This window comes from Centropristis striata, chromosome 8 (genome assembly GCF_030273125.1).
Source record: "Centropristis striata isolate RG_2023a ecotype Rhode Island chromosome 8, C.striata_1.0, whole genome shotgun sequence".
Lineage (NCBI taxonomy): Eukaryota > Metazoa > Chordata > Actinopteri > Perciformes > Serranidae > Centropristis > Centropristis striata.
This window is the reverse complement of record NC_081524.1, coordinates 3,423,525-3,447,266: the sequence shown is the minus strand read 5'-3', so window position 1 is coordinate 3,447,266 and position 23,742 is coordinate 3,423,525. Positions and strand designations below refer to the sequence as shown.

The 23,742-nt window shown below is 37.7% G+C and overlaps 1 protein-coding gene across 1 annotated transcript; it reads right to left on the bottom strand.

Moving 5' to 3' along the window:
- Positions 1–866: 866 nt before the first annotated feature.
- LOC131976158 (uncharacterized) lies at positions 867–23,411 on the bottom strand. Its single transcript, XM_059339079.1, has 17 exons — positions 23,351–23,411; positions 22,138–22,356; positions 20,995–21,303; positions 19,112–19,393; positions 18,727–19,032; positions 17,334–17,418; positions 16,855–16,927; positions 15,461–15,823; positions 10,002–10,128; positions 8,868–9,191; positions 7,119–7,439; positions 6,744–6,998; positions 4,446–4,727; positions 3,295–3,582; positions 3,073–3,184; positions 2,329–2,398; positions 867–1,217 (listed from the first exon to the last, which is right to left on the bottom strand). The coding sequence occupies exons 1-17, from the start codon at positions 23,409–23,411 to the stop codon at positions 867–869; spliced, it is 3,828 nt and encodes a 1,275-aa protein (XP_059195062.1).
- Between the last annotated feature and the right edge of the window lie 331 nt (positions 23,412–23,742).

The following is a 23,742-nucleotide window of genomic DNA, read 5'->3' as shown; positions in this document are numbered from 1 at the left end:
AGTGGTAAGTGGTAAACCACATTCATTGCATTGGGAAAAAAAGACCCATGACAGCCAGAAGCCCTCACATCAGAACAAATTAAAGAAGTAGAACATTTCTGAAAAGTGTGCTTGACTCTCACCCATACATTATTGACACTGCTGAGTAGTTTACAGTATATTATCTCTACCGTTGTTGAGGTATGTGACAGATCAAGCTTTCAACATGTCTGTCTGTCTTGTCTGTGTGGTGGCCACCAATCAGAGCAGAGCAATCAACTGCAATCAACTGCTCCTGTGACATTTGACGCCACTTAGACCGAAAAAAAAAGCAAAACGCTCCCCTCAAACAGAAAGAGTTTTAGTCCAAACCGTAGCTCCTATCATTGATCCGACTTCGCTTTCAGCATCCCGAGTTCTTCCCAAACGTCTACATATGTGTTTTGTGAAGAAAAGTGAAGAAATTGTCTTTTTAGAGCGATCACAAGAAACTGGTTCCTCTGCTTTCCTCCAGAAATTTTCCCGCCTTTTTCCCAAGGGCGGTCTATGAGGCTGTGGGTGGTGTTGGTGGATCATATGTGCGTCCTACGCCCAAACTATAACTCTGACAGCTTTACCACACCAATGTGAGGGAGAAGACGAATTTTCCTTCGTTTCTATGTATAAATTATTTCTGTAGAGTGGTATCTGCGGCCTCGAGCGCAGTTTCCAAGTGAATTTTTTGACATTTTTTTCTCTCCCACTGCACTCTAGCGATGATGTCATCCACCCTAGCCTCTCCATAGGGTTACATTGGGGGGATTTTTTGCCGAATGATTTGAAAAATGTTTGCCTAGGGTGCTCTTTCAAGCACACTCAATTATCTTCATCCTCAAGGAACTAAATGGTTACTCATCCATTATGTCCTTCACAGTGGAGTACAACGCCTCGTCCTCACCCTTCTGCTCCTCCGATACACAATGATTGGGCTCTGTGTCCTCCCCACTCATCTCCTCTTCACCCTCTTCATCTCTATCTCGACTCTCCTCTTCCATTTTCTTTAACTCTTTAACGTCAGCGTACTCTGTCTCCGTGGACTCTTTTGTCGTCCCTGCCTCTGTTGTCGCCTTTCTTGTAACCCGGGAGAAATCTATCTTGGAGTACTCCACGTCAGGTTTCCCCACCGCCACTTCTCCTCTTGCCTCAGCCGCCACTTGGTCGATGGATTGATAATCTCCCACTGCTTGACCAGCATGCATCTGTCAGGTACAACACAGAAAGTGTGGGAACAATTGATGATTATCAATCCTCTAAAAGGTTAAGTTTAACACGAAGAAGCATTGTATGTACAGTACAGGCCAAAAGTTTGGACACACCTTCTCATTCAATGCGTTTCCTTTTTTTCATGACTATTGACATTGTAGATTCATCAAAACTATTAATGAACACATGTGGAATTATGTTCTTAACAAAAAAGTGTGAAATAACTGAAAACATGTCTTATATTCTAGTAAGCAAAGGGTGGTTACTTTGAAAACGCATTGAATGAGAAGGTGTGTCCAAACTTTTGGCCTGTACTGTATATATATATATATATATATATATATATACACACATATATATATATATATACACATATATATATGTATATACACACACACATATATATATATGAATTTAAACATAAAACTAAAGCAGACAGCAGTAACTTCACTTTGACGTATGTGTAGCCTTGTATTTCTTCATTGTGTTGAATAGTCAACATTCAAGACAAGAATAATATAAATTACAAGTTTATTTGAAAGGGAAATTATTATCTAGATAGTGATGAAGTAAAAAAGTGAGATAAAATTAAATTAAGATTAAAATATAACATTACTTTATAATATTAAGTCTAAAATACGCAAATCTTTGAATAGAGTTGTTAAACACTTTTAAATACACTGATAACAAAATCAATTTCAAAATGTTTCTTCACTGAAAACAAAATATAAAAGCTGAAAGAAGACGACAACATTACTGTTAGAACCTTTTACAGCAAAACCAGAGTGCAGTAACCACATTTTTGGGGTCAAAGGTCAAATAAATATCATGATTTTTTAACATAAAAATGACATAATCTATATATGTAGAAATAAGTGTCATATCACTTATCTACCTATAACTCATTTGAAGTTTAAAGCAGTTTTTCTCAGTTTTACCCTTTGTGTTACTGCAGTAAGGCTTTGGACCTGCACTGCTGTTTACCACAGCATGTTCCAGCATGTTCCTCAAAGCTACCACTAGGTGGCACAGAAGTCAGGCTCAAACTTCACACATTGGAGCTTTAACTCCTGTATAATATGACCATGTGTATAAATGTATACGTACCAGTGAATCATCATGACTTGTAACCATCTCCAGAGTCTCAGCCAAATTTCCATATATCCTCTCGTTTTTTCTGAGAAATGTTTTGAAACAGCACACAAATGAACATTCAAACAACAAGCAAATTTAAAAAATGTCTCATCTCATCAACTGACTTTAAAGCAAAAATAGCAATGTGCTATAAACATTCCAGCACTTTAGCATATGTACTTTATTTAACATATAGCAGGGTAAAAAGTCATAAAGTCATGGAAAGAATGATTAGACCATTGTTTTCATCAATTTCTTGTTCATTTTAATGCCTGGTACAACTAAAGGTACATTTGTTTGGACAAATATAATGATAACAACAAAAATAGCTGATAAGAGTTTCATTTAAGAGCTGATATCTAGACATTTAACATGGTTTTCTAGATAATAACCAAAACCATTAGCAAGGAAACCATGGGAAATGTCTAGATATTAAACTCTTATGAGCTATTTTTGTTGTTATCGTGATATTTGTCCAAACAAATGTACCTTTAGTTGTACCAGGCGTTAAAATGAACAAGAAATTGAAGAAAAAGTGTGGTCTAATATTTTTTTTCCATGACTGTATATATGCACTCAATACTTGGTTGGGGCTATTTGACTCGAACTACTAGAATTTGACTTTTTTTTCCACGATATTCTAATTTATTGAGTTGCACCTGTATGTATATATATATGTGTATGTATGAAAGAAAATTAATAAGAACAGAAGTTTACCTGGGGCATTTTCTCACCAAACAGCAGATGATTGCAGAAAGAAGAGCCCCGATCAAAAACGCAAGGATAATTTCCAGCCGTGTGACCAATTTAAACATTTTCATGTGATGATCTGGAATCAAGATGAACACATTTCACTCAAAACTGAGACTGTTTCCTGGTTGTCCAAATACAAAGAAGAGTAGATTAAAAAAAAAGAGCATTTAACGGCTGTTTGCTTACCTTCTTCTTCTACTACCGGTACTTTCTTTATGATGAGCTTTTCTTTTACTTCTCCATTTCTGTTGCTGCTCACACACTCAACCACGGTGTTGCTGTGAGCTGTGTGTGTGAGGGTGAACGTGCTGTTGACCGTGTGGTTTGACGCCGTGATGATGAGAACGTACTCCGTCTGGTTCTCCAGCGGCGTCCATGTGACTGTCGGTAGAGGAACCCCCTGACTGAGACACTCACAGCTCAGAACCTCAGACTGGTGTTTGCAATGGGAGCTTTTTAGGATCGTTGGAGGGACTGCAAGGATGACAACATCACATCGAGACAAACAGTAAGCTGATGGGTCAAATAAATAAAAACAACAATAGAAAAAAACAAACAGAATAGAACAAGGTAGTATATACAGTATATAATATAATAATGGTACAGTATATAATATATAATAATAATAATAATAATAATATAAAATAATGTATAATAATAATAATAATAATAAGGCCAGTATAATAGTAGTAGTAGTAGTAGTAATAATAATAATAATAATAATAATAATAATAGTAGTAGTAGTAGTAGTAATAATAATAGTAGTAGTAGTAGTAGTAGTAATAATTATCATAATAGTAGTAGTAGTAGTAGTAGTAATAATAATAATAATAATAATAGTAGTAGTAATACTAATAGTAATAATAATAATAATAATAGTAGTAGTAATAATAATAGTAATAATAATAATAATAGTAGTAGTAATAATAATAATAATAATAACATAGCAATGTGTCATATATTTAGCCTGTGCAGGGTGTGCATACATACATAACATAATATAAAATATGTAAACATGTATAAAAATAAATATATATATATATATATATACACATACATATATATATACACACACACAAGATATGATATGATATTATATGATATATTGTACCAGCATTATATATGCATATAAATACTTGACTACACAAGATTTACATACAACAGATAATATACTAAGAGTATAAGAATATGTAAATAAGTAGAATGTGCAAAGGGCAACAATATTGTATAAATATGATATAAATATAATATGAATACGATTAATACACATATCACATATGGTGTGAAATAGATTGTTATTTTAAATCATGAGCCAGTTTACTTGGAGATCTACTTACGAGTCACAGTGACAGAAGCAGACGTAGTCAGAGTGGTGTCCAGGTGTTTGGCCGTGCAGACGTACAGTCCGCTGTGTTCTGCTGTCACATTATAGATGATGAGAGAGGACGACCCATTGTTGCTCGGCAGGTCAGTATCCGCTCCACTGTTCAGGTTTTTACTGGGAGGGATTTTAGTCCACGTGACAAGAGACGGAGGGAAACTTTCAGCGTTGCAGGTCAGATTCAGAGCATCGCCTTCCTTTACGGTTGTCTTCCCAGTTATTTTAGGTCCTTTCACATCTTTGAGAGCAAAAACATTTAATGTTATTTCAATGTATCATTACTTAGAACATACAGTTACGGAAAAAAAGATTAGATCACCCATTGTTTTATTCCATTTCTTGTTCATTTTAATGCCTGGTACAACTAGGGATGGGTACCTTTCACATTTGAACCGATACGGTACCGATACCCGGTACCTGGGAATCGGTACCGGTACTCAACGGTACAAATTTTCGGTACTTTTGCGTTTGTTTATGGGGTAATAAATGTTAATTTGTTTAATAATATAATCTATTTTTTTTCAATTCAACATATTTATTTCTCAAAACATAAACTTTTAAAAATATATCAAAACAATATAAAATCCAGGATGAGCAGTGCTTTATTGTTGAGTGAACGTGCATTTTGTATTAGAAGGTTGCAGTGTTATCAAAGAATACAGAGGAGCGCTCTCAGGTTGCAAGTGCACGGAGGAGAAAAAAAAAAAAAAGGTTGCAAGTGCTCGTGTGATTTGTTGTGATGACGTCGTAGCTGTGCGGCGCAGCACCGGTTAGACAGTATTGTGGCCATAGCATGGTTGGAATAAACAAAGTTGAGTCGGGCTGCTCTGTGCACATATCGAGGATGACGCAGGAGTCAGAGGGATTTAATTTCAGCGAGGCAGTTTGGAGTAAAGTGGCTGGTAATATTCCTGAGTTGAAGAGCGGAGTATTAGCGGAGGACCGGAGATGCAGCAGCTAGCTGCTAGCTGTTAATGACCGGTCTACAGAAAAATGGAGAGAGCAAACGGAGTAAGGCCAAGCCCGGGTAGAGACATTGGAGAGATAGCAGCTAGCGGCTAGCAGGCCTAGAGCCGGCTGTTCGCCTCTGCGCCGCGGTGGAAGAGGGCAGCAGCTAGTGGCTAGTGGCCGCGGTGAGCAGACAGGACCAGACGAGGAGGTAAAGAAAAAATAGTGCGGTCGTCAGCACGCTTGTTAATCAAAGACGTTAAATGAAAACAGGTTGAAATCAATGATCAGTTTAAAGTTAACGCCGTTAAGGTACCGAAACATGGTACCGTTTGATTTTACATGAATCGGTACTCGGTAGTACCGACGGAATTCGGTCGGTACCTATAAAAGTACCGAATTCGGTACCCATCCCTAGGTACAACTAAAGGTACTATTGGATCACATTATCACATATTTCTTGATTATGATATATTTTAATGTTATAACGTGATTATATAGCATTAGCCAGCTAGCATTAGCCCACTAGCTCGTATCAATCACATTGCAGTTAAACAAATCAAATAAATTAATGATACACGTTTTAGTTGGTCTCTGTCAACAGCACAGAGTTGGTCTTACTAGCCTGCTAACGCTAGCATGCTATGATCAGCTGCTAACACTAGCACGCTATGATCATTTTTGGACATTTGTTTGGATAAATATAATGATAACAACAAAAAGCTGCTAATAGTTTAATTTAAGAGATGATATCTAGCCATTTCCATGGTTTTCTTTAAAATGATTTTGGTTATTATAGAAAACCATAGAAAATGTCTAGATATCAACTCTTAAATTAAACTCTTATCAGCTATTTTTGTTGTTATCATAATATTTGTCCAAACAAATGAACCTTTAGTTGTACCAGACATTAAAATGACCAATAAATTGAAGGAAAAGTGTGGTCTAATAAGTTTTTCCATGACTGTATGGCTTATATCAGGCTGGGGGAAAAAAGCAGAAGACAGCTAGAGAAATTAGCTTTTGATGGTCAAAGCACAAGATTTTAGAACATCTTTAATTTCTAAATGACAAACTAAATGGAATAAAATCCTCCAAGTGTAGCCCAACATGACATTACTCCACATACATTTAAAATATTAACACATTAAGAGTTCAATGCGCATTTAAAGACAGAGGTGTGAAACTTTACGGCATGAAAAAGTTTTTTTCTGCTCTGAATTAATAGATTTTAACGTTTCAGCTACCTGATAATGAAGAATACAGCTGAACATCCTATATAGGAACAGTTTTACTGCATACTTACACATCACTGTTACGTTTACTTCCTGCATCAGACTTTTATTCAGATGTTCCACAGTACAAAGGTACCGTCGATCATCCGTGGTCATGTTAGAGATAACGAGTGTGGCCGTTCCAGTGTCATTGTTCAGGGTTTCATTCAAGCCGAGTTCAGTCCACGTGATAGAAGATGGAGGGAAACTTTCAACACTGCAGGTCAGATTCAGAGTCTCACCCTCCTTCACACTTGTGTCCCCAGTGATTTTAACTTCCTTGACATCTATGAGACAAAATAATGTACTGTCATTTTAAAGCGGCACTAAATGTGCAATTTTTTCTGCAAGAACACTCAAAAAAACGCCAGAAAAGCAAAGAATAAAGTACATTATGTTATACTCACAGTTCACATTCAGAGTCACCGTCTCCGCTGTGGTGATGCCGTTTGTGAAGCCGACCTTACAGGTGATATTGCTGCCGTGGTGTTCAGCTGAAGGGTTAAAGGTCAAAGTTGAGCTGTGTCTCTGAGTGACAGCAGTCAGATTCTCAGTCTTGAAGGCTGTGATGTTTCCTGAGATGTGAGAGTCGTCCTCTCCTGCTCCTCTCCACGTCCAGGTGATTGTAGGAACAGATCCAGAGCAGAGACCAGGAGCAGTGCAGGTCAGTGTGGTCTGCTGTCCCTCTGTCAGAGGAGGAACCATCACTGTGGGCTTCTGGGTCAGACCTGATGAGAGAAAATATACAGTACGAAGTAAATCAGGGTGGGGGAAATAAGGAGAAGGTATGGCAGGTGTGCAGTAAGACTCGCTGTATAAATGTTACCTCCGTTACCTTGGTCTAGACCAAGGTTATTATAGTTAACAAAAACTAACGAAATAACGAAAACTAGAATTGAAAAAACATTTTCATTAACTTAAACTGTCTGTCCAATAGTACGCCTCATCGTCTTGCTGTCCCTCCCCGTTCTGTGATTGGATACCAAAAGCAGGGCTAAGGATCGGCCATGGACACCATGCCGCCTTGCAGTTCAAAACGAGATCGAGCATGCAAGGCAGCATGGGTATACCCAGGCTAACAGAGGTCAAAAGAGGCAAAATATCACTTCATAGCGCATTCTGTTCAATTCAATCATATTTATATAGCCCAGAATCACAAATTTGCCTTGAAGGGCTTTACAGTCTGTCTAGTGTCCAACAACCTCTGTCCTTTCACCCTCACAGCGGACAAGGGAAAACAAGAAAAAAGTAGAAACCTCAGGGAACGCAACAGAGGACAGATCACGTTATCATGTATTTCATGGTAATGATATTTTCACGTTATAACGTGTTTATATAGCGTCAGCCCGCTAGCTTTAGCCCACTAGCTCGTATCAATCACATTGCAGTTAAACAAATCAAATATATGAATGACACACGTTTTAGTTGGTGTCTCTCAACGGCACCGAGTTGGTCTTGGTCTTGCTAGCGCTAGCTCGCTATTGATCGCGGCTAACGTCAGCACGCTATGATCGGCAGCTAAAATTAGCACACTATGATCTACCGCTAACGCTAGCACGCTATGATCGGCCGCTAACATTAGCATGCTATGATCGGCTGCTAAAGTTCGCATTCTATGATCGGCCAATAATGTTAGCACACTATAATCGGTCGCTAATGTTAGCATGCTATGATCGGCCGCTAACGTTAGCATGCTATGATTGTTATAACGTGAAATTATAATTATCTTGAAATAACGTGATAATATCACAAGCGTGTCCAGACGTGTGCATTACTGTTAAGTGTCCTCTGGAAACACTTCTGTTGTGTTGTGGTCTTTGCAGCATTTTCTAAATGCTGCGCTTGTGTTGTTAAATTGATGAAGATGTTTTCTCAGTTTGCTTGTGTTTTCTGTATTTGCAAGTGTTTTCTTAAGTTGCAGCGCTGTGAGTTGTAAAAGAGGGATTAACAATAGCATCACTCCATGATGACGTCTGTGACTAGTGATAGTTGTGTTACTGGGAGACATAATCAAATAAAAGTGGTAACTAATAGTGGCAGTAATAACAGAAGGAATAGGACTAATGGTAATAGTCATAGTAGCAGTGGATATAAAATAGCAGCAGAACAGTGAACATCTCCTGTCAACATACAGAATGAGCTGATGCTCTTCATACCTTGGACGGTGATCGTGGCGTTAGCTGATGGGTATCCTGTTGTTTGGCCTTTCAGTGTCCCATTTAGTCTGAGTTGATACAATCCAGAGTCTGACTCCGTGAGGTCACTGATGATGATGCTGCAGTTCTTCAGATTCAGTGACAGCCGTCCTCTGGACCCAGACTGATCGTGCAGGTCCGTGCTGTTCAAGTGGAGGAATATGTCCTTGCAGCTCTGTTTTGAAGGTTCACATTTGTACACAACTGCACTTTCCAAAGTGAAGCCAGGATCGGTGGTGAAAGAGCAGGGCATCACAGCACAGAGTCCAGCCTCCGCTGTAATCTCTGGGGTGTTGCAGAATTAAAAAAAAAAAGCGAAAAATAAACAATTAGGAACTGAGGATGTAAACAGTAGCTATTGATATTATATCAAGACATTTAACTGCTGTTGAAGAGAGACTACTTTCACTAAAAGATGATCAAATTTCTGAAATTCTGCTGAAAAATTTGTCTGCAAATTTGTCTGTAAAGCCAAACAATGCTTTTTAAATGCAACTGTGGACAAATACAGTCATGGGAAACAATATAAGACCCTTGTTTTCTTCAATTTCTTGTTGATTTAAATGCCTGGTACAACTAAAGGTACATTTACTTGGACAGATATGATGAAAACAACAAAAATAGCTCATAAGAGTTTAATTTAAGAGCTGATATCTAGACATTTGCCATGGTTTTCTTGATATTAACCAAAATCATTATCAATAAAACCATGAAAATGTCAAGATACCAGCTCTTAAATTAAACTCTGATGAGCTATTTTTGTTGTTTTCATTATATTTGTCCAAACAAATGTACCTTTAGTTGTACCAGGCATTAAAATGAACAAGAAATTGAAGAAAAAAAGGTTTTCTAATACTTTTTTTCATTACTGTATGTCCACTGATGCATGATTTTTATATGGTATTAGCCAGTCATACACATAAATGCATTATGTTTTTATCCATTTTCAATTATTTAACTTTTAATCGATAATGCATTTACAATTTAAGGGTGATTTTTTACAATATTTACATTTTTAAGCATGAAACTAGATTGAACCGACATTTCATTTTGGTCTCGTATCAGGATAGAAATGTAAAAAACTGCACACTTTACCTGAGTTAGCAGTGTTGCTTCCCACAGCAAAGAGCAGAGTCGCCCACATGAGAACAAACATCCTGATTCGATGATTGTTGAGACACTCTCGTTCGTCCCTCTTGCTCCACAGGACAAGGGTCCGTCTCTCAAAGGCACGGCACACTTTACAAAAAAAGTAGAATAAAAAACATACAGGAAGTTTGGTTGATTAAACTGGACCAGGAAGAACTCCACAGCTGACGGCACAGATGTTAATACAGGATGTTCACATATATCGTACTGATGATAATAAATTTGACTGCCACGTTCCCCGGGGCATCACTTTACTGCTCTAACAGACATGAACAAAAAGTATCTGGTCTCTAAAATGTCCACAGCCAAAGACAGTAACTATGTGTAAAAGCACTGTGTTGCATAATCTTTCACTTCAATGTATTTCATTTAAAAATGGATTAAAAAAGAAGGTATATGTTGTGTTTTACCGGTCTTGTTCCTCTCTCTCTGCGCTCCACGGTGACCTCAGCTGTGTGACTGTCTGCTCTCAACCGACTTTATCACAACACTTCCAACCTCTTCCCTCTTTGTGCAACAAAAAACAAAAAAAAACACGTCTAATGCAAAGTATTGCTGCTGCTCTACCACAATTTCATGCAGTTATTTCCACAAATGCATCATATATGCTTTTGGAAATGTCCGTCTTAAAGAGTGAATAAAGAAAGAAAAGAAAACTATTTTTAAAATCTTTTTTTTGTTGTTTTTTCTTTACCACTTTAATGACTGACATGAGAAAAAAATATTTAGGAAGAGGAAGTTTACAGCAGTTTCACAAACAATGAGCAGAGCAGTTTTGGTTGTCTTGAGAAACGCTTTTCAACATGCACAGGTTTGTGGCTGTGAACCCACTGCATGTTTATTCTTATTTCCCCTTTTACAGTAGAATACATATGGTGCAAAACCTAAAGTGAAAAGAATGTTATTTGCAGTGCTGCTTGATCGTTAAAGGATAATCATGTGTTGTTGTGACGGCGGTATTTGTATTTAATTGTTTATGATAACTGTGTTTAAATGTTGCAACTTGTCTCTTTTTATGCTGCTTTCTTGGCCACGTCTCTCTTGGAAAAGAGATTTTTTTTAATCTAAGAGACTTTTACCTGGTTGAATAAAGGATATATATATGTGTGTGTAAAAAAAAAATCAACTTTATCACTGATTATTACATTGCATTGTGACATTTTAGCTTCAGCCTCATAGAAAGCACTCCTGTATTTGTATGTGCAACTTCTGCACGTACTGAGTACTCATTAATGCATTTCCTTATATGGCGTCACTTTATTTTTGACTCTGATAACTTCCTGTTTTAAGGCTGTGCTACTAGACTAATGATAATAATAATCTTCAGCCAGTAAGCTGCAATTCAGACAGTCAATCAGTTTGGGTAATGAACATGGCCTGAAAAACCTGTAGAGGAGACTTTCATAGGGGTTAAGAAGACTTTTGATGTCACTGAAAGCTAAAATGATGTAGCATTGTTCTCTTTTCTCATGTGAATTCATGTCATTTAAGTCAGGGGTCTCAAATTTAAATTTCCTGGGGGCCGCTGGAGGCAGAATCAAAATGACCAAAAAAAGACACAAAATTACAAAAATAGACACAATATGACAGATAAAAACTAAATTACTTAAAAAAGAAACAAAATGACCAAAAAAAACCCCAACTGAATTATAAAAAAAAAAGACTATCATTTAAAAAGACACAAAATTATTTTCAAAAATACACAGAATTACAAAAAAAAAGACACAAAATTAACAAAAAAAAGTAATTAAAAGGACCTTTCACACACAACACAGTAAAGTGCCATTCATATAAAACTCACATTAAACTTTCATATCAAGGTGAGGGCCACAAAATATCGTCACGAGGGCCGCAATTGGAGTTTGAGACCCCTGATTTAACTCATCAAAGTGGTGTGTAAAAAGTGAGTCCAAAAAGACGTAATACATACAAGAAAGTCTTTATTTGTGCACAAAGAACAAATGAGCCAGGTGGGTCAGGAGCAGGAGCTTAATTAACCCGTTAACTCTTCCCATTCTGCCTCCTTTTATAAAGAAATTGATGGTGGGGGGCAGTGGGTTTTAAGGGGGAGATAGCAGGTTAACAGTCAATAGAAGTTGTACGTCACCGGAAAGATGGAAACCTGAATTTGAGAGTGTTTAGGAAGAATAACATCACCACACTTTCATAAAAATGGGTTCATTGAATCCACAAGAGTCTCAGCTTTCCCGTCATACCCAATTTATACAATTCCAAAACTGTTTAGGTGCCCCAGAATGCAGAAATATTCAAATAAAGTAAGTGAAAAAACACATATTTGTGCTGAATAAGAATAATAGTTTTTGGCCAAACATGTATGGGATCAGCATGAAGTGGGAAAGAGGAGACTCGTGGGAATCCGTAGAACCCATTTACAGTTTTTAAAATTATAGCTTAAAACGGAGCCCACAACAGCCTCTAAAAGAAAAAAGGTGCCAAAAAGTCAGTGGGCCGTTGGATCGCTAAGAGGTTAAGGAAACTCGATTAGCAAGACGGCAAATTATTGAAACCCATCCTGCAACTAAATCAGCAAAGAATTGCTTAATTTCTGCCTGAAACCAAAGCTCCTCACAACACCTTTCTTCGTAATCCTTCACAAGATCCCAACACAAGCTTATTTTACAGATAATCTCACATCAACATAGTTCAAAGTCAGTTAGTATGATACTTTATGATGGGAAGCCACATCAACTAATCTTGAATTATTAGATTAACCATAAATATACAGGCCTGGCCTATATGTTGAACAGGCCTCTGATCCTGAGCCACAGGTACACGTGTGTGTGGCTTTAAATAAAACAAAAGTGCATGGTCAACTTTTATAGGATCAGAACAGAAACAGGTCAATAACATTAAAAACAAGTCAAGTCCTCTTAATAATGACACATAAGTCATTGAAAAAATAATTCGAAACAACGAAAAGCTGAGCTAGAATGAACATATTTTTACAGCAGTTGATACAATATTTAAAAATATATACGTTTCAGACACTAAAGGTTTTTTTTTCTCCATCTTTTCTTCTGCTTTTCACTCAGCTTTCCCTTGTTTTGAGTATGTTACGGTTCAAAGTGGTTCCCAAAGGGTTCGGCCATGTGGAGCTGCAGATGTGTGGAGCAAAAAATGTTTTGTACATAAAATAAAATAGCTGTCTTCAGATGTTTTAGTTAGAACCAAATAAATAGCACAATCTTTATCACGTAGAGCTCCTGACATGTCTAGATAACGTAATAATAATAATAATCTCTGGCTAAAAGCACAGTGCTACGGTTAAAAAAATGAATATGAGAAATTAGCCCACAGAAATCAGTGCCCTCTGCCCAGACCTCTTATAAAACAAGCAGACGTATATATATGTATTAGTACTAACAATGCCCCTTTACTATTTATGTTTACATTTTCATTGCAGCTCAGAAAGTACCTGCCTCAGGTAGGTACTTTCTGCGCTGCTTACTGTGCAGCAATTTTGTGCATGCGTGATTCATTTGCAGACTGGACGCTGAGGGGTTAACATCTCCTGCTCTGACTGCAGCTGGGAGAGTCTGCTGCGGGAGGACTTGGCCGCTTGTGAGTGCTTTGGGACGGCGCCTGCTTCTCGTTCAGAGTAGGAACGACTCTCCAAAAGTCTCCAATAACACCAGAAAAAGTCGCTAGATTTGTCGCTAGTCACTTTTTTGAAAAATAGTCGCTAGAGGGGTCTGAATAGTCTACAAAAGTACCTGTATGAGAACAGAGGCCGAGGGGAACTAACTAGTGGGCGGAGCCAAAACACTCAGCCGCTTTCCAAAAAGTATTTAGAAAGTAACACGCCTTATATCAACCAACCAGACTGGTCTGCCCTCAAAAACGTCAATATAAGGCGTTCGTATATGCAGCAAAATACGACTCACATTTACGTTTTTGACTGTCCTCCGGCACCATCTTGCTGATGCAGTATTTTCACCCCAGGAGAACAGGGTTTGTGTCCCGTGTGAAAACAAAAGTTAATTACTTTTTATGTAACTTACTTTTTTTTTTTTTTAACGCAACTTCCATGGCTCAGTTTACCCTCTAGTTCACTTCCAACATTTACGTGCATTTATTAACAGTTTTATCTGTCTTTTATAAAATCTTACCAAGAGGTTTCTAACCTAGATCAGTGGTTTTGTAGCCTAAATTCATCAAAACTGCAGCTTTTTTTTTAACAACCGCGAACCGTACGTGTATAATATACGTACATTTGTATAATGACTTGTGTGAATGTCTAGTCTGAGCCACTAAACGCTCAAATTGAAAGACGCATATGAGCTGTTATGGGTGGTGTTGACAAACTGTCTATTCTGCCATTTAGGTTGGAGATCTTGTTGCAACCAACCCTTATCTTTCCGTCATTACCTATTATCTGTTTAATGTTTATGTAATGCAATTATTTATGTAATGTCATGTCACATCACGTGTTTTGTTAACGTCACCAATAAAATTTTTTAAAAAATGTATCATTAGGTTGGTCATACAAGCTACTACGGAAGCCGAGATCGGCCATGTATTTTTTGTCATCTCGTGATAACAATAATTAATAATTTAGTTATCTCTATATAACAAAAATCGTTTTCTCATGATAACGAATAACATACACTTTTTTTTGTTTTGAGGCTTAATTTGGCTGTTTTGAGGGAAGTGCCTGACGCACAAAGGGAAACAAAATAGAGCAAATATTCAGCAAAATGCAGCATAAACAAAATGTTTTACCTTATTAGTTAACTACAAAGGTCTGTAAAACATCATGGGACTGTGCATAGGTGCCGACTTGGGTTAAACAGTGTAGATATAAGGTCTGGAATCTATAATGGAATCATATTGTGAAGAGACTGCCACATGGCTACTTAATATTCACGTTGATGGTTCCACATGGCTACTTAATATTCACATTGATGGTTCCACATGGCTACTTAATATTCATGGCTACTTAATATTCACGATGATGGTTCCACATGGCCATTTAATATTCCACATGGCTACTTAATATTCATAGATACTTAATATTCACGTGATATCAAGGTGTCTGCAGGCAGCTTCAACCTACCTAATGTGTATATGATGCAACTGGATGCAACTGGATGCAAGAATGCGATAAAAACTGCCTACTGTATGTCCGCAAACGTAAAATTACGCACAGAGCTGGGAACTGGCTGTCAGCCGCTCAAAAGCCCCAAAACCTAAGTTTATATTATTTGTTATCACGAGAAAACAATCTTTGTCATGTCGAGATAACGGAATAATAAGTCGTTATAATGAGAAAACGATCTTTGTTATATCGAGATAACGAAATAATAAGTCGTTATCACAAGATAACGGTGCATAAAAAACAACACATGGCCGTTCTCCGCTTCCGTAAGCTACAGTCCTCAAACTTCCTCCATTATTTCTTTGACATTGGAGTACACCACCACGTCCTCCCCTCCCTCCTCCCCTGCAGACGTGCACTGTTTTATCTCCTCATCTTCCCCGATCTTCTCCTCATCGACCTCCAATATTTCCCCGTCCTCCCCACCGTAGTCTCCCCTCTCCTCTGTTTCTTTGTTCTTTATCTCTGCATACTCCGTCTCCGTGGTCTCCTGCGTGTCCTCCGCCCCGGTGAAATCCTTCCTCTTCAACTGGGAGAAGTCAAGGTTGGAGTATTCCACCTCTCTCGGTATCCCAGCAGCCTCAGCTCCCCCTGCAGCCGCCTCTTGCTCCTGGCTCTCAGCGTATTCCACTGCTTGACTTACGCTGATCTGTCGGGTACAAGTCAGAAATAGTAGATCATTTGGCAGCTAATGCAAACCAGACACCTTTATGTGAATATGCATGAAATCCCTCCAACGGTGACTTCGGCCTTCACTCAAACACAAAAAAATAGTCATTCAAAACTTTGCAGGGTTTGCCAGCTTACGTCAGATACTGCGGTCACGCCATCTGCAGTTTTAGTTTTTGTGCGCAATTACATTGTACTTTACGGTAGCCTGTTTGTCACGCAGCTGCATGACATACCACCAGCAATGGTATTTCACTTTTAACAACTAAAAGTAGTTTGCTAATCTCATAAAACATACTGATATGGGAATCTAGGGGCTAGGAGCAAAAGTAAGCTCACAAAAATCATCAACTGGCAGCTGGTGGAACTAAACACGACCCCAAACTAGGAGGAAAGACCAGAAATACTTCAGGAGCCCTCACATCCACTAGGAACTAGAAAAACTCCTTCAGTAAGAAGATACAGGGTAGAGCAACAAGAAACATCTCAGAAACAAGAAGACCCAGGTGGAGCGGTCTTCATTTCAGATTATAGACTATAGGCTATTCACTTTATATATTTTTTCCATTGAAAATGCGGTTATCTCTAGTCAGATTGCTAGAGAAATACAGTAAGAATTTTAAGCATTTACAAGCACTTAATCCATAACCCAAGCACTTTTCAAACCTTGAAATTCAACATTAAAATTCAAGCATTTTCAAGGATTTGAAGCACCCGTATGAACCCTGAATATAATTGTGCACTAAAAAGTGCAGATGGCGTCACCGCAGTCTACAAATCATCTATAAATACCCTTGTGTATTTTTTATCTGATCTTTCAATGTGTACATGTTTCCTACAGCAGCTGATCTATCAGTCAGGGATCGGTCTAATCGGTCTAAAGACATTACAGTGAAAGTAAGTAAGTGTTGACTAATAGTGTTGCCATAGTTAATTACATAAACAATGACAATGCACCTCTCATGACAAATATTTAGAAATCCACAATATGCAATGTGTTCATATAAATACCAGTGGAACTGCTTGAATAGTCACCATCTCTAGAGTCTCAGTCTCAGTCATATCTTCAGAGCTCTTTTTATTCCTGCAGAGAAAAATTAAAAAGGAAAACATGTTAATTGAAAAGCAATTAACAAGCATCTTGATAATGATGTTGGTTATTATCACCAAAAACATGGAAAATATCTAGATATCAGCTCTTAAATTAAACTCGTATGAGCTATTTTTGTTGTTATCATTATATTTGTCCAAACAAATGAACCTTTAGTTGTACCAGGCATTAAAATGAACAAGAAACTGAAGAAAACAAAGGTGGTCTAATAATTTTTTCCATGACTGTAGATGAATACTTTCAAAAAGTTAAGTTGTATATCTTGGAAAATGGTTAAAATTAAAGTTAAGTATTTATGATTTGCATAAAAAATAAAAACAATGCATGAAAGTAAAAAAAAAGAATAAAATAAATGTAATTAAAGGATTAAACAGTGTACCGTTGGCATGATCTGCACAAACAGCAGGTGGTCGCTGAAAGAAGGATCCCAACCACAAACGCAACGATGACGTGCCACAGACTGAGGGTTATAAACAGAATCTGGAGTAGATCTGGAATTGAGAGAGAGAAAAATACAGCTGTGATCACTTCTGCTTCTTATTAATAATACCTACAGTGCTTAACAAATATATTAGAACACCTGTTTGTGCCACAGCTGTAATAAATTAATGGCATTAGTAATTACCAAAATCATTTTTATGTTTCTGTAATGGTTAATACAGCAGTATGTAGAAGCTCTTTTTATTGTTATCCGTGAATTTGAAAATGTACTATTTTACATAAAAACTGTAAAATAGTAAAAACGCATTATTATTTCTTGATTAAGAGTCAAATTATAGTTATTTACTTGCATCCTTGAACAGAAAAATGAGTTTTCGTGGATGACTCTGGGTATAAAAAGGTGAATTCAGTTTGTTATTTGCCAAATAAATAACAATAACATTTAAGTTTTAAACAAGCTTTTGAAATACAGTCATGGAAAAAAATATTAGACCATTGTTTTCTTCAATTTCTTGTTTATTTTAATGCCTGGTACAACTAAAGGTACATTTGTTTGGACAAATATAATGATAATAACAAAAATAGCTGATAAGAGTTTAATTTAAGAGCTGATATATAGACATTTAACATGGTTTTCTTGATCATGATTTTGGTTATTATCAAGAAAACCATGGAAAATGTCTAGATATCAGCTCTTAAATTAAACTCTTATCAGCTATTTTTGTGGTGGTCTAATAATTTTTTTCCATGACTGTATTAATGCTTGATTAAGATGTGAAATTATAGTTATTTACTTGCATCCCTGAACCGAAAAATGAGTTTTAATGGATGAATCTGGGTACAAAAAGGTGAATTCAGTTTGTTATTTGCCAAATAAATAACAAAAACAGTTTAGTATTCAAAAAGCTTTTGAAATATTTTAAGACATGTGCTCTAATAAACTTGTTAAGCACTGCATATGTTTTAAATTAGGTGTAAGAGCCATTTTGCTTTGATTGTTTATTTGTTTGTTTGCGCTCATTATAGGTTCTGAGGTCATGAGTTAATATCAGGCACCGGTGTATGACTGATTGTGTTGAGATGCCCGAGAGGCACACAGGTTTTTGACCGCAGAAATGTGATGTATACGTTGGAAATATAAGTTTATTTGTTTAAGAAAGAAGTATATATTTGTTTGGAAACATTATAATAAACTGAGTTAATTGATATACGGAAACTGGACATTTCATTTGTGCGTGTAAAATACTATAAACGGGATCTCATCATACTAGTGGAATCTTTTTTGAGTAGCAATCGGGTCACTACATTAGGTATTGAAAAATGCTATAAAGCAATGATTAAGAGATATTTTGACTCACCATCTTGTTCAGACTCTTTAACGGTGACGTTGAGGGACATGTTCACAGTTCCAACTTTGCTGCTGCTGACACAATCCACAGTGGTGTAGTTACGGTGTTTCACAGTGACGCTGCTGTTGACGGTGTGCTTCAACACGTTGGTGGTGACGGAGTATTCAGCGTGAGTCAGCAACAGCGGCCATTCGACGGCGGGTAAAGGAGACCCCTCAGAGATACAGACACAGGTCAGAACCTCCAGCTGAGACACACATCCAGAGCTCTTCAAGACTCTGGGAACAACTGCAAACAGACAGAAAAGATCTCAACAACACAGTGAAAAGATTTATAACATTTAAGTACAACAGTTCAGCCTACTTACAGGTCAACGTTACTTCAGCTCGTGCAGTCAGAGTCGTGTTCTGGTGTTTAGCTGTGCAGATGTACAGTCCAGAATATTCTTCTGTCACATTAAGGATGACCAGGTTGGCTGCTCCGGTGTCGTTCTGTTTGGTGGTTACGTTCTTATTTTGCAGGGATTTGTTGGAACCATGTTTGGTCCATGTAATAACAGATGGAGGGAAACTTTTACCGCTGCAGGTCAGGTTTAGAGCACCTCCCTCTTCAACAGTTGTATTTCCAGTGATCTCAGGTTTCTTCACATCTGTAAAGAGATAATTTTAGACAACTGCTTAGAGTTGGTCTGAAAATTGTATTTTTCTAACATATAGTCATGGAAAAAATGATTAGACCACCCTTGTTTTCTTCAATTTCTCGTTCATTTTAATGACTGGTACAACTAAAGGTGGACAAATGTTATGATAGCAACAAAAATAGCTGATAAGAGTTTAATTTATGAGCTGATATCTAGACATTTAACATGGTTTTCTTGATAATTGCCAAAATCATTATCTGGCTCTCAACGGAGGCGGTCACACTATTCTTTCCTCTCTCCCTGCCCTGTTTTTCCTGCTTCGCTCCTCTTGTCTCCTCTTGTCTTCTGTCTTATACTTTGGAAGACTCTCTCTGCACTACTCTCCAAACTAAAAATCATGGAGTTGATCAACTGGTCTCTCAACGCAATTGACACATCTTCTCCAAGAGAAGCCTGGGTTCGGGGGAGCCCACCTGTCCTGCCGGGATGTTCCCAGCTGGCTACATGATGGATGCGGGGGAGAGGTGGCGTGGCGTGTCGTGTGCTTGGCGGCTCTTTCAGTGGATGATATTGAAGATCTCTATCTATTCAGAACCTTGATAACAGGGCTTTTGCTGATTGGATTAGGCATTGCCCTGGTTTATTGAGATACACAGAAAAAGGTGACAGCTGTCCAAAGTCCAATAAGGCTGCCCGAGATGATTGATGCAGTGGGCAGAGCTATCGGAATTCAGACTGTGGTCACAAAGCGCACTCTGGATAAACTTATATCATTGAACCAACTTCCTTTTGAGCATCCTGAGTTGCCTACATTTGTGTTTTGTGAAGAAAAATTAAGAAATTGTTTTTTAGAGCAATCAAAATAAACTGGTACCTCTGCTTTCCTCTAGAAATGTTTCCGCCTTTTTAACATTGCGGTCTATGAGGCTGTGGGTGCGTGTTGGTGGCGTCCTACGCCCAAACTATAACTCTAACAGCTTTAGCAGATGAATGTGAGTGAGAAGTCAATTTTTCCTACGTTTCAATGTATAAATAATTTCTGTAGAGTGGCATCTGCAGCCTCAAGCACAGTTTCCAAATGTATTTTTTGACAATCCCCCCCCCCCCCCCCCCCCCGCATTCTAGCGATGATGTCATTTTTGCCGTGTTTTTGCCGAATTATTTGAAAACTGTTTGTTGAAACCCTTAGAAAAGTCATAGCACACTTGTCATGGCCGAGCCAGTCGATTTGATACCTTTTTAGTGTATGTGCGACCAAAACTCCAGGAGGAATAGTACAATAAGCACAGTGAATAGTACAAATAAAGGTCACACTCTCCTACAAACAGGTATTTCCAGTGATTTTAACATCCTTCACATCTATGAGACAAAATTATACGCAAACATTTTAGAGAGCAAAAAGTGTAGGTAAGAAAAAAGTGCAGTATGCCAGACGCAGTGATTCTGTTACAGGAGTCAGTCTCAGTAGAGTGACCCTGCTTGAAGCCAGACTGATTTGGATCGTACAGGTTGTTCTCGGAAAGGAACCCGGAGACTTGGTTCAAGACCGTGCGCTCCAGAATTTTTGAGAGGAGCAAACATGAGAATAAAGTACATTATGTTATACTCACAGGTCACATTTAGAGTCATCGTCTCCTCTGTGGTGATGCCGTTTGTGAAGCCGACCTTACAGGTGATAATGCTGCCGTGGTGTTCAGCTGAAGGGTTAAAGGTCAAAGTTGAGCTGACAGCAGTCAGATTCTCAGTCTTGAAGGCTGTGATGTTTCCTGAGATGTGAGAGTCGTCCTCTCCTGCTCCTCTCCACGTCCAGGTGATTGTAGGAACAGATCCAGAGCAGAGACCAGGAGCAGTGCAGGTCAGTGTGGTCTGCTGTCCCTCTGTCAGAGGAGGAACCATCACTGTGGGCTTCTGGGTCAGAGCTGATGAGAAAGCAAATACAGAAAGGGCATTAGGAGGAATTAGTCAATGAGTAGAATCAGCTTGTAGATCATTATTGGCTTCAAACTAGACAAAAATAACCAGCATTAAGAAAGAGGTATGACAGGGAGGTTCGTAGGAGAAAAGCTCCATCACTGTTGTTGGATTTCCTCCCAAAGAGAACGGTTGGACGCATTCACAACCCAAAGTTTAGTCCATTACAATTGAACTCTGGTGCGGTTAAACCCTTGTTACAGTTGGTTTGGTTGCTTGTGAAGCCTCTAAACGTACTCTAGTGTGGACCAAAACAACTGGTTCGAGACCACTTGGGGTCTTGGTCTATTTCCAAATGAACCCTAGTACAGTGAATTTAATCTGACACAATTGTGGGCTTGTTTGGTAGGAACACCAGAGCAGGATTACAGCCAGTAGAACAAAAGGTACTCGGGGTGCATTCGGCTCCACGCTGCTTTGATTATTTCTGTGTTTACATATTCACACTGCCAACGCTCCAACCAATAACAAATAAAACTGAGAATATTTCCAACCCTCTGCCTGCGTACATGCGAACCAAAAGTATCAGTTTCACTCTGATTTGGACGAACCAAACAGACTTGGGTTGTGAAAGCGTCCTTACACATCTATAGAGACAAACATAACAAATAACACTGTACATTCAATATTTGCCAAGAGTATTAATAGCTGTAACACAAATAGTTGAATTTTTTTAGTTTTCAAATTCTTGTGACCATGAACTGTGAGTTTATATGATCCACCAAAATATGTCGGTGCAGTTCATTGGCACAGCAATGAAAATATTCAGTGTATATTCATACCTTTAACAGAGACAGTTGCTTTTGGAGAGTATATGTATTTCCTTTCATTCTGGTTATCGAGACCACTAACTCTGAACTGATATGATCCAGAGTCTGACTCAGTGAGGTCATTGATGATGATGCTGCAGTTCTTCTGATTCAAGTCAGGTTCCAACAGTGAAACTCGTCCTTTGAACCCAGACTGAACCCTGTTGGTGCTGGTGGCGGACAATATGATGTCTGAATGATAACAATATTGTCCGTATTGTTCACATTTGTACCAAACCATGCTGTCAGGTTTAAAGCCAGAACTGGTAGTGAAAGAACACGGTATCACAACACAGAGTCCAGCCTCTGATCTTATTACTGGTTGACTGAGGGTGGTCTGGTCATAACTTTGGCTTGGTGGTCTTCTATCGTTATAGCTACCTGCCACTGAGAGAGAAAAGAGAGAAATTAATATTGACACATGACCTAAAAAGAAATTTTACCTTTACTGAGAGGTATCTACTTAAAAAAGGTGTTTTTCTGCATCATTAGACCATTATTTATTTGCAAATGTATGAGGCTGATATTAAATATTTTCTTACTATTGCAAGTAATGTTATCAATTTTATTATATTTTGAAAAGCTAAACTGCATCTACCAAAATAAAAAGTAAATTATTAATTTTTCTTTTTTCTTTTTCCATATGCAGTCATGGAAAAAAATATTAGACCACCATTGTTTTCTTCAATTTCTTGTTCATTTTAATGCCTGGTACAAAATATGGACAAATATAATGATAACAACAAAAATAGCTCATAACAGTTTAATTTTAGAGCTGATATCTAGACATTTTCCATGGTTTTCTTGATAATAACCAAGATAATTGCCAAGAAAACCTTGGAAAATGTCTAGATATCAGCTCTTAAATTAAACTCTTATCAGCTATTTTTGTTATTATCATTATATTTGTCCAAACAAATGAACCTTTAGTTGTACCAGGCATTAAAATGAACAAGATATTGAAGAAAACAAGGGTGATCTAATAATTTTTTCCATGACTGTATATGGTAAAGTGAGATCTTCAGTTAAAGTTAAGGATTTCATTAATTAATTAAGCTACAAAGTACTTGTGGATCTTGAAAGGAAAACATTTAAAAGGTTATTTAAATTTTATATAATGTTAAAATAACATTGAGGTTCTTATCAGCTGCTTAGATGTAACAAGATTATAACAAAAAAAGCTTACTTTGCCCGTTAGTGGTGCCTTTCACAGAGAAGAGCAGAGTCGCCCACATGAGGAGAAACATCCTGACTCGATGGTTTAAACAGTCGATCTCTCCCCCTACTGGACAAGTTTGCCTTTCAGAGATAAAAATACATTTTGAACATTAAAATGAGGAAACAGAACCAGAAGCATCAACACGGTTGGCAGCACAAATTTAAATACAGGATGTGGCATGTCATCTTATCTGTAGTTACACTAATAAGTGGGGTAACATCTTCGAGTAGCAAGTCCCTAGAAATGTTTCATTTCAATGCACTTTGCAATATATATCTTAAAAAGAGCAGCTGAATAAATAATTTAAAAGTGTCTGCAGCAGCTTTATCTACCACACCACAAACCCCGGACTAAATGCA

What these genes read in the sequence shown, in the direction of transcription:
- LOC131976158 (XM_059339079.1), bottom strand. Translation starts at nt 23,411, where the DNA reads ATGTTTCTCCTCATGTGGGCGACTCTGCTCTTCTCTGTGAAAGGCACC. An exon ending in TTGTGCAGATCATGCCAACG is followed by an intron (nt 16,928 to 17,333) that starts GTACACTGTTTA and finishes TTTTCTCTGCAG; the next exon opens with GAATAAAAAGAGCTCTGAAG. An exon ending in CAAGTCATGATGATTCACTG is followed by an intron (nt 1,218 to 2,328) that starts GTACGTATACAT and finishes TGTACCTGACAG; the next exon opens with ATGCATGCTGGTCAAGCAGT.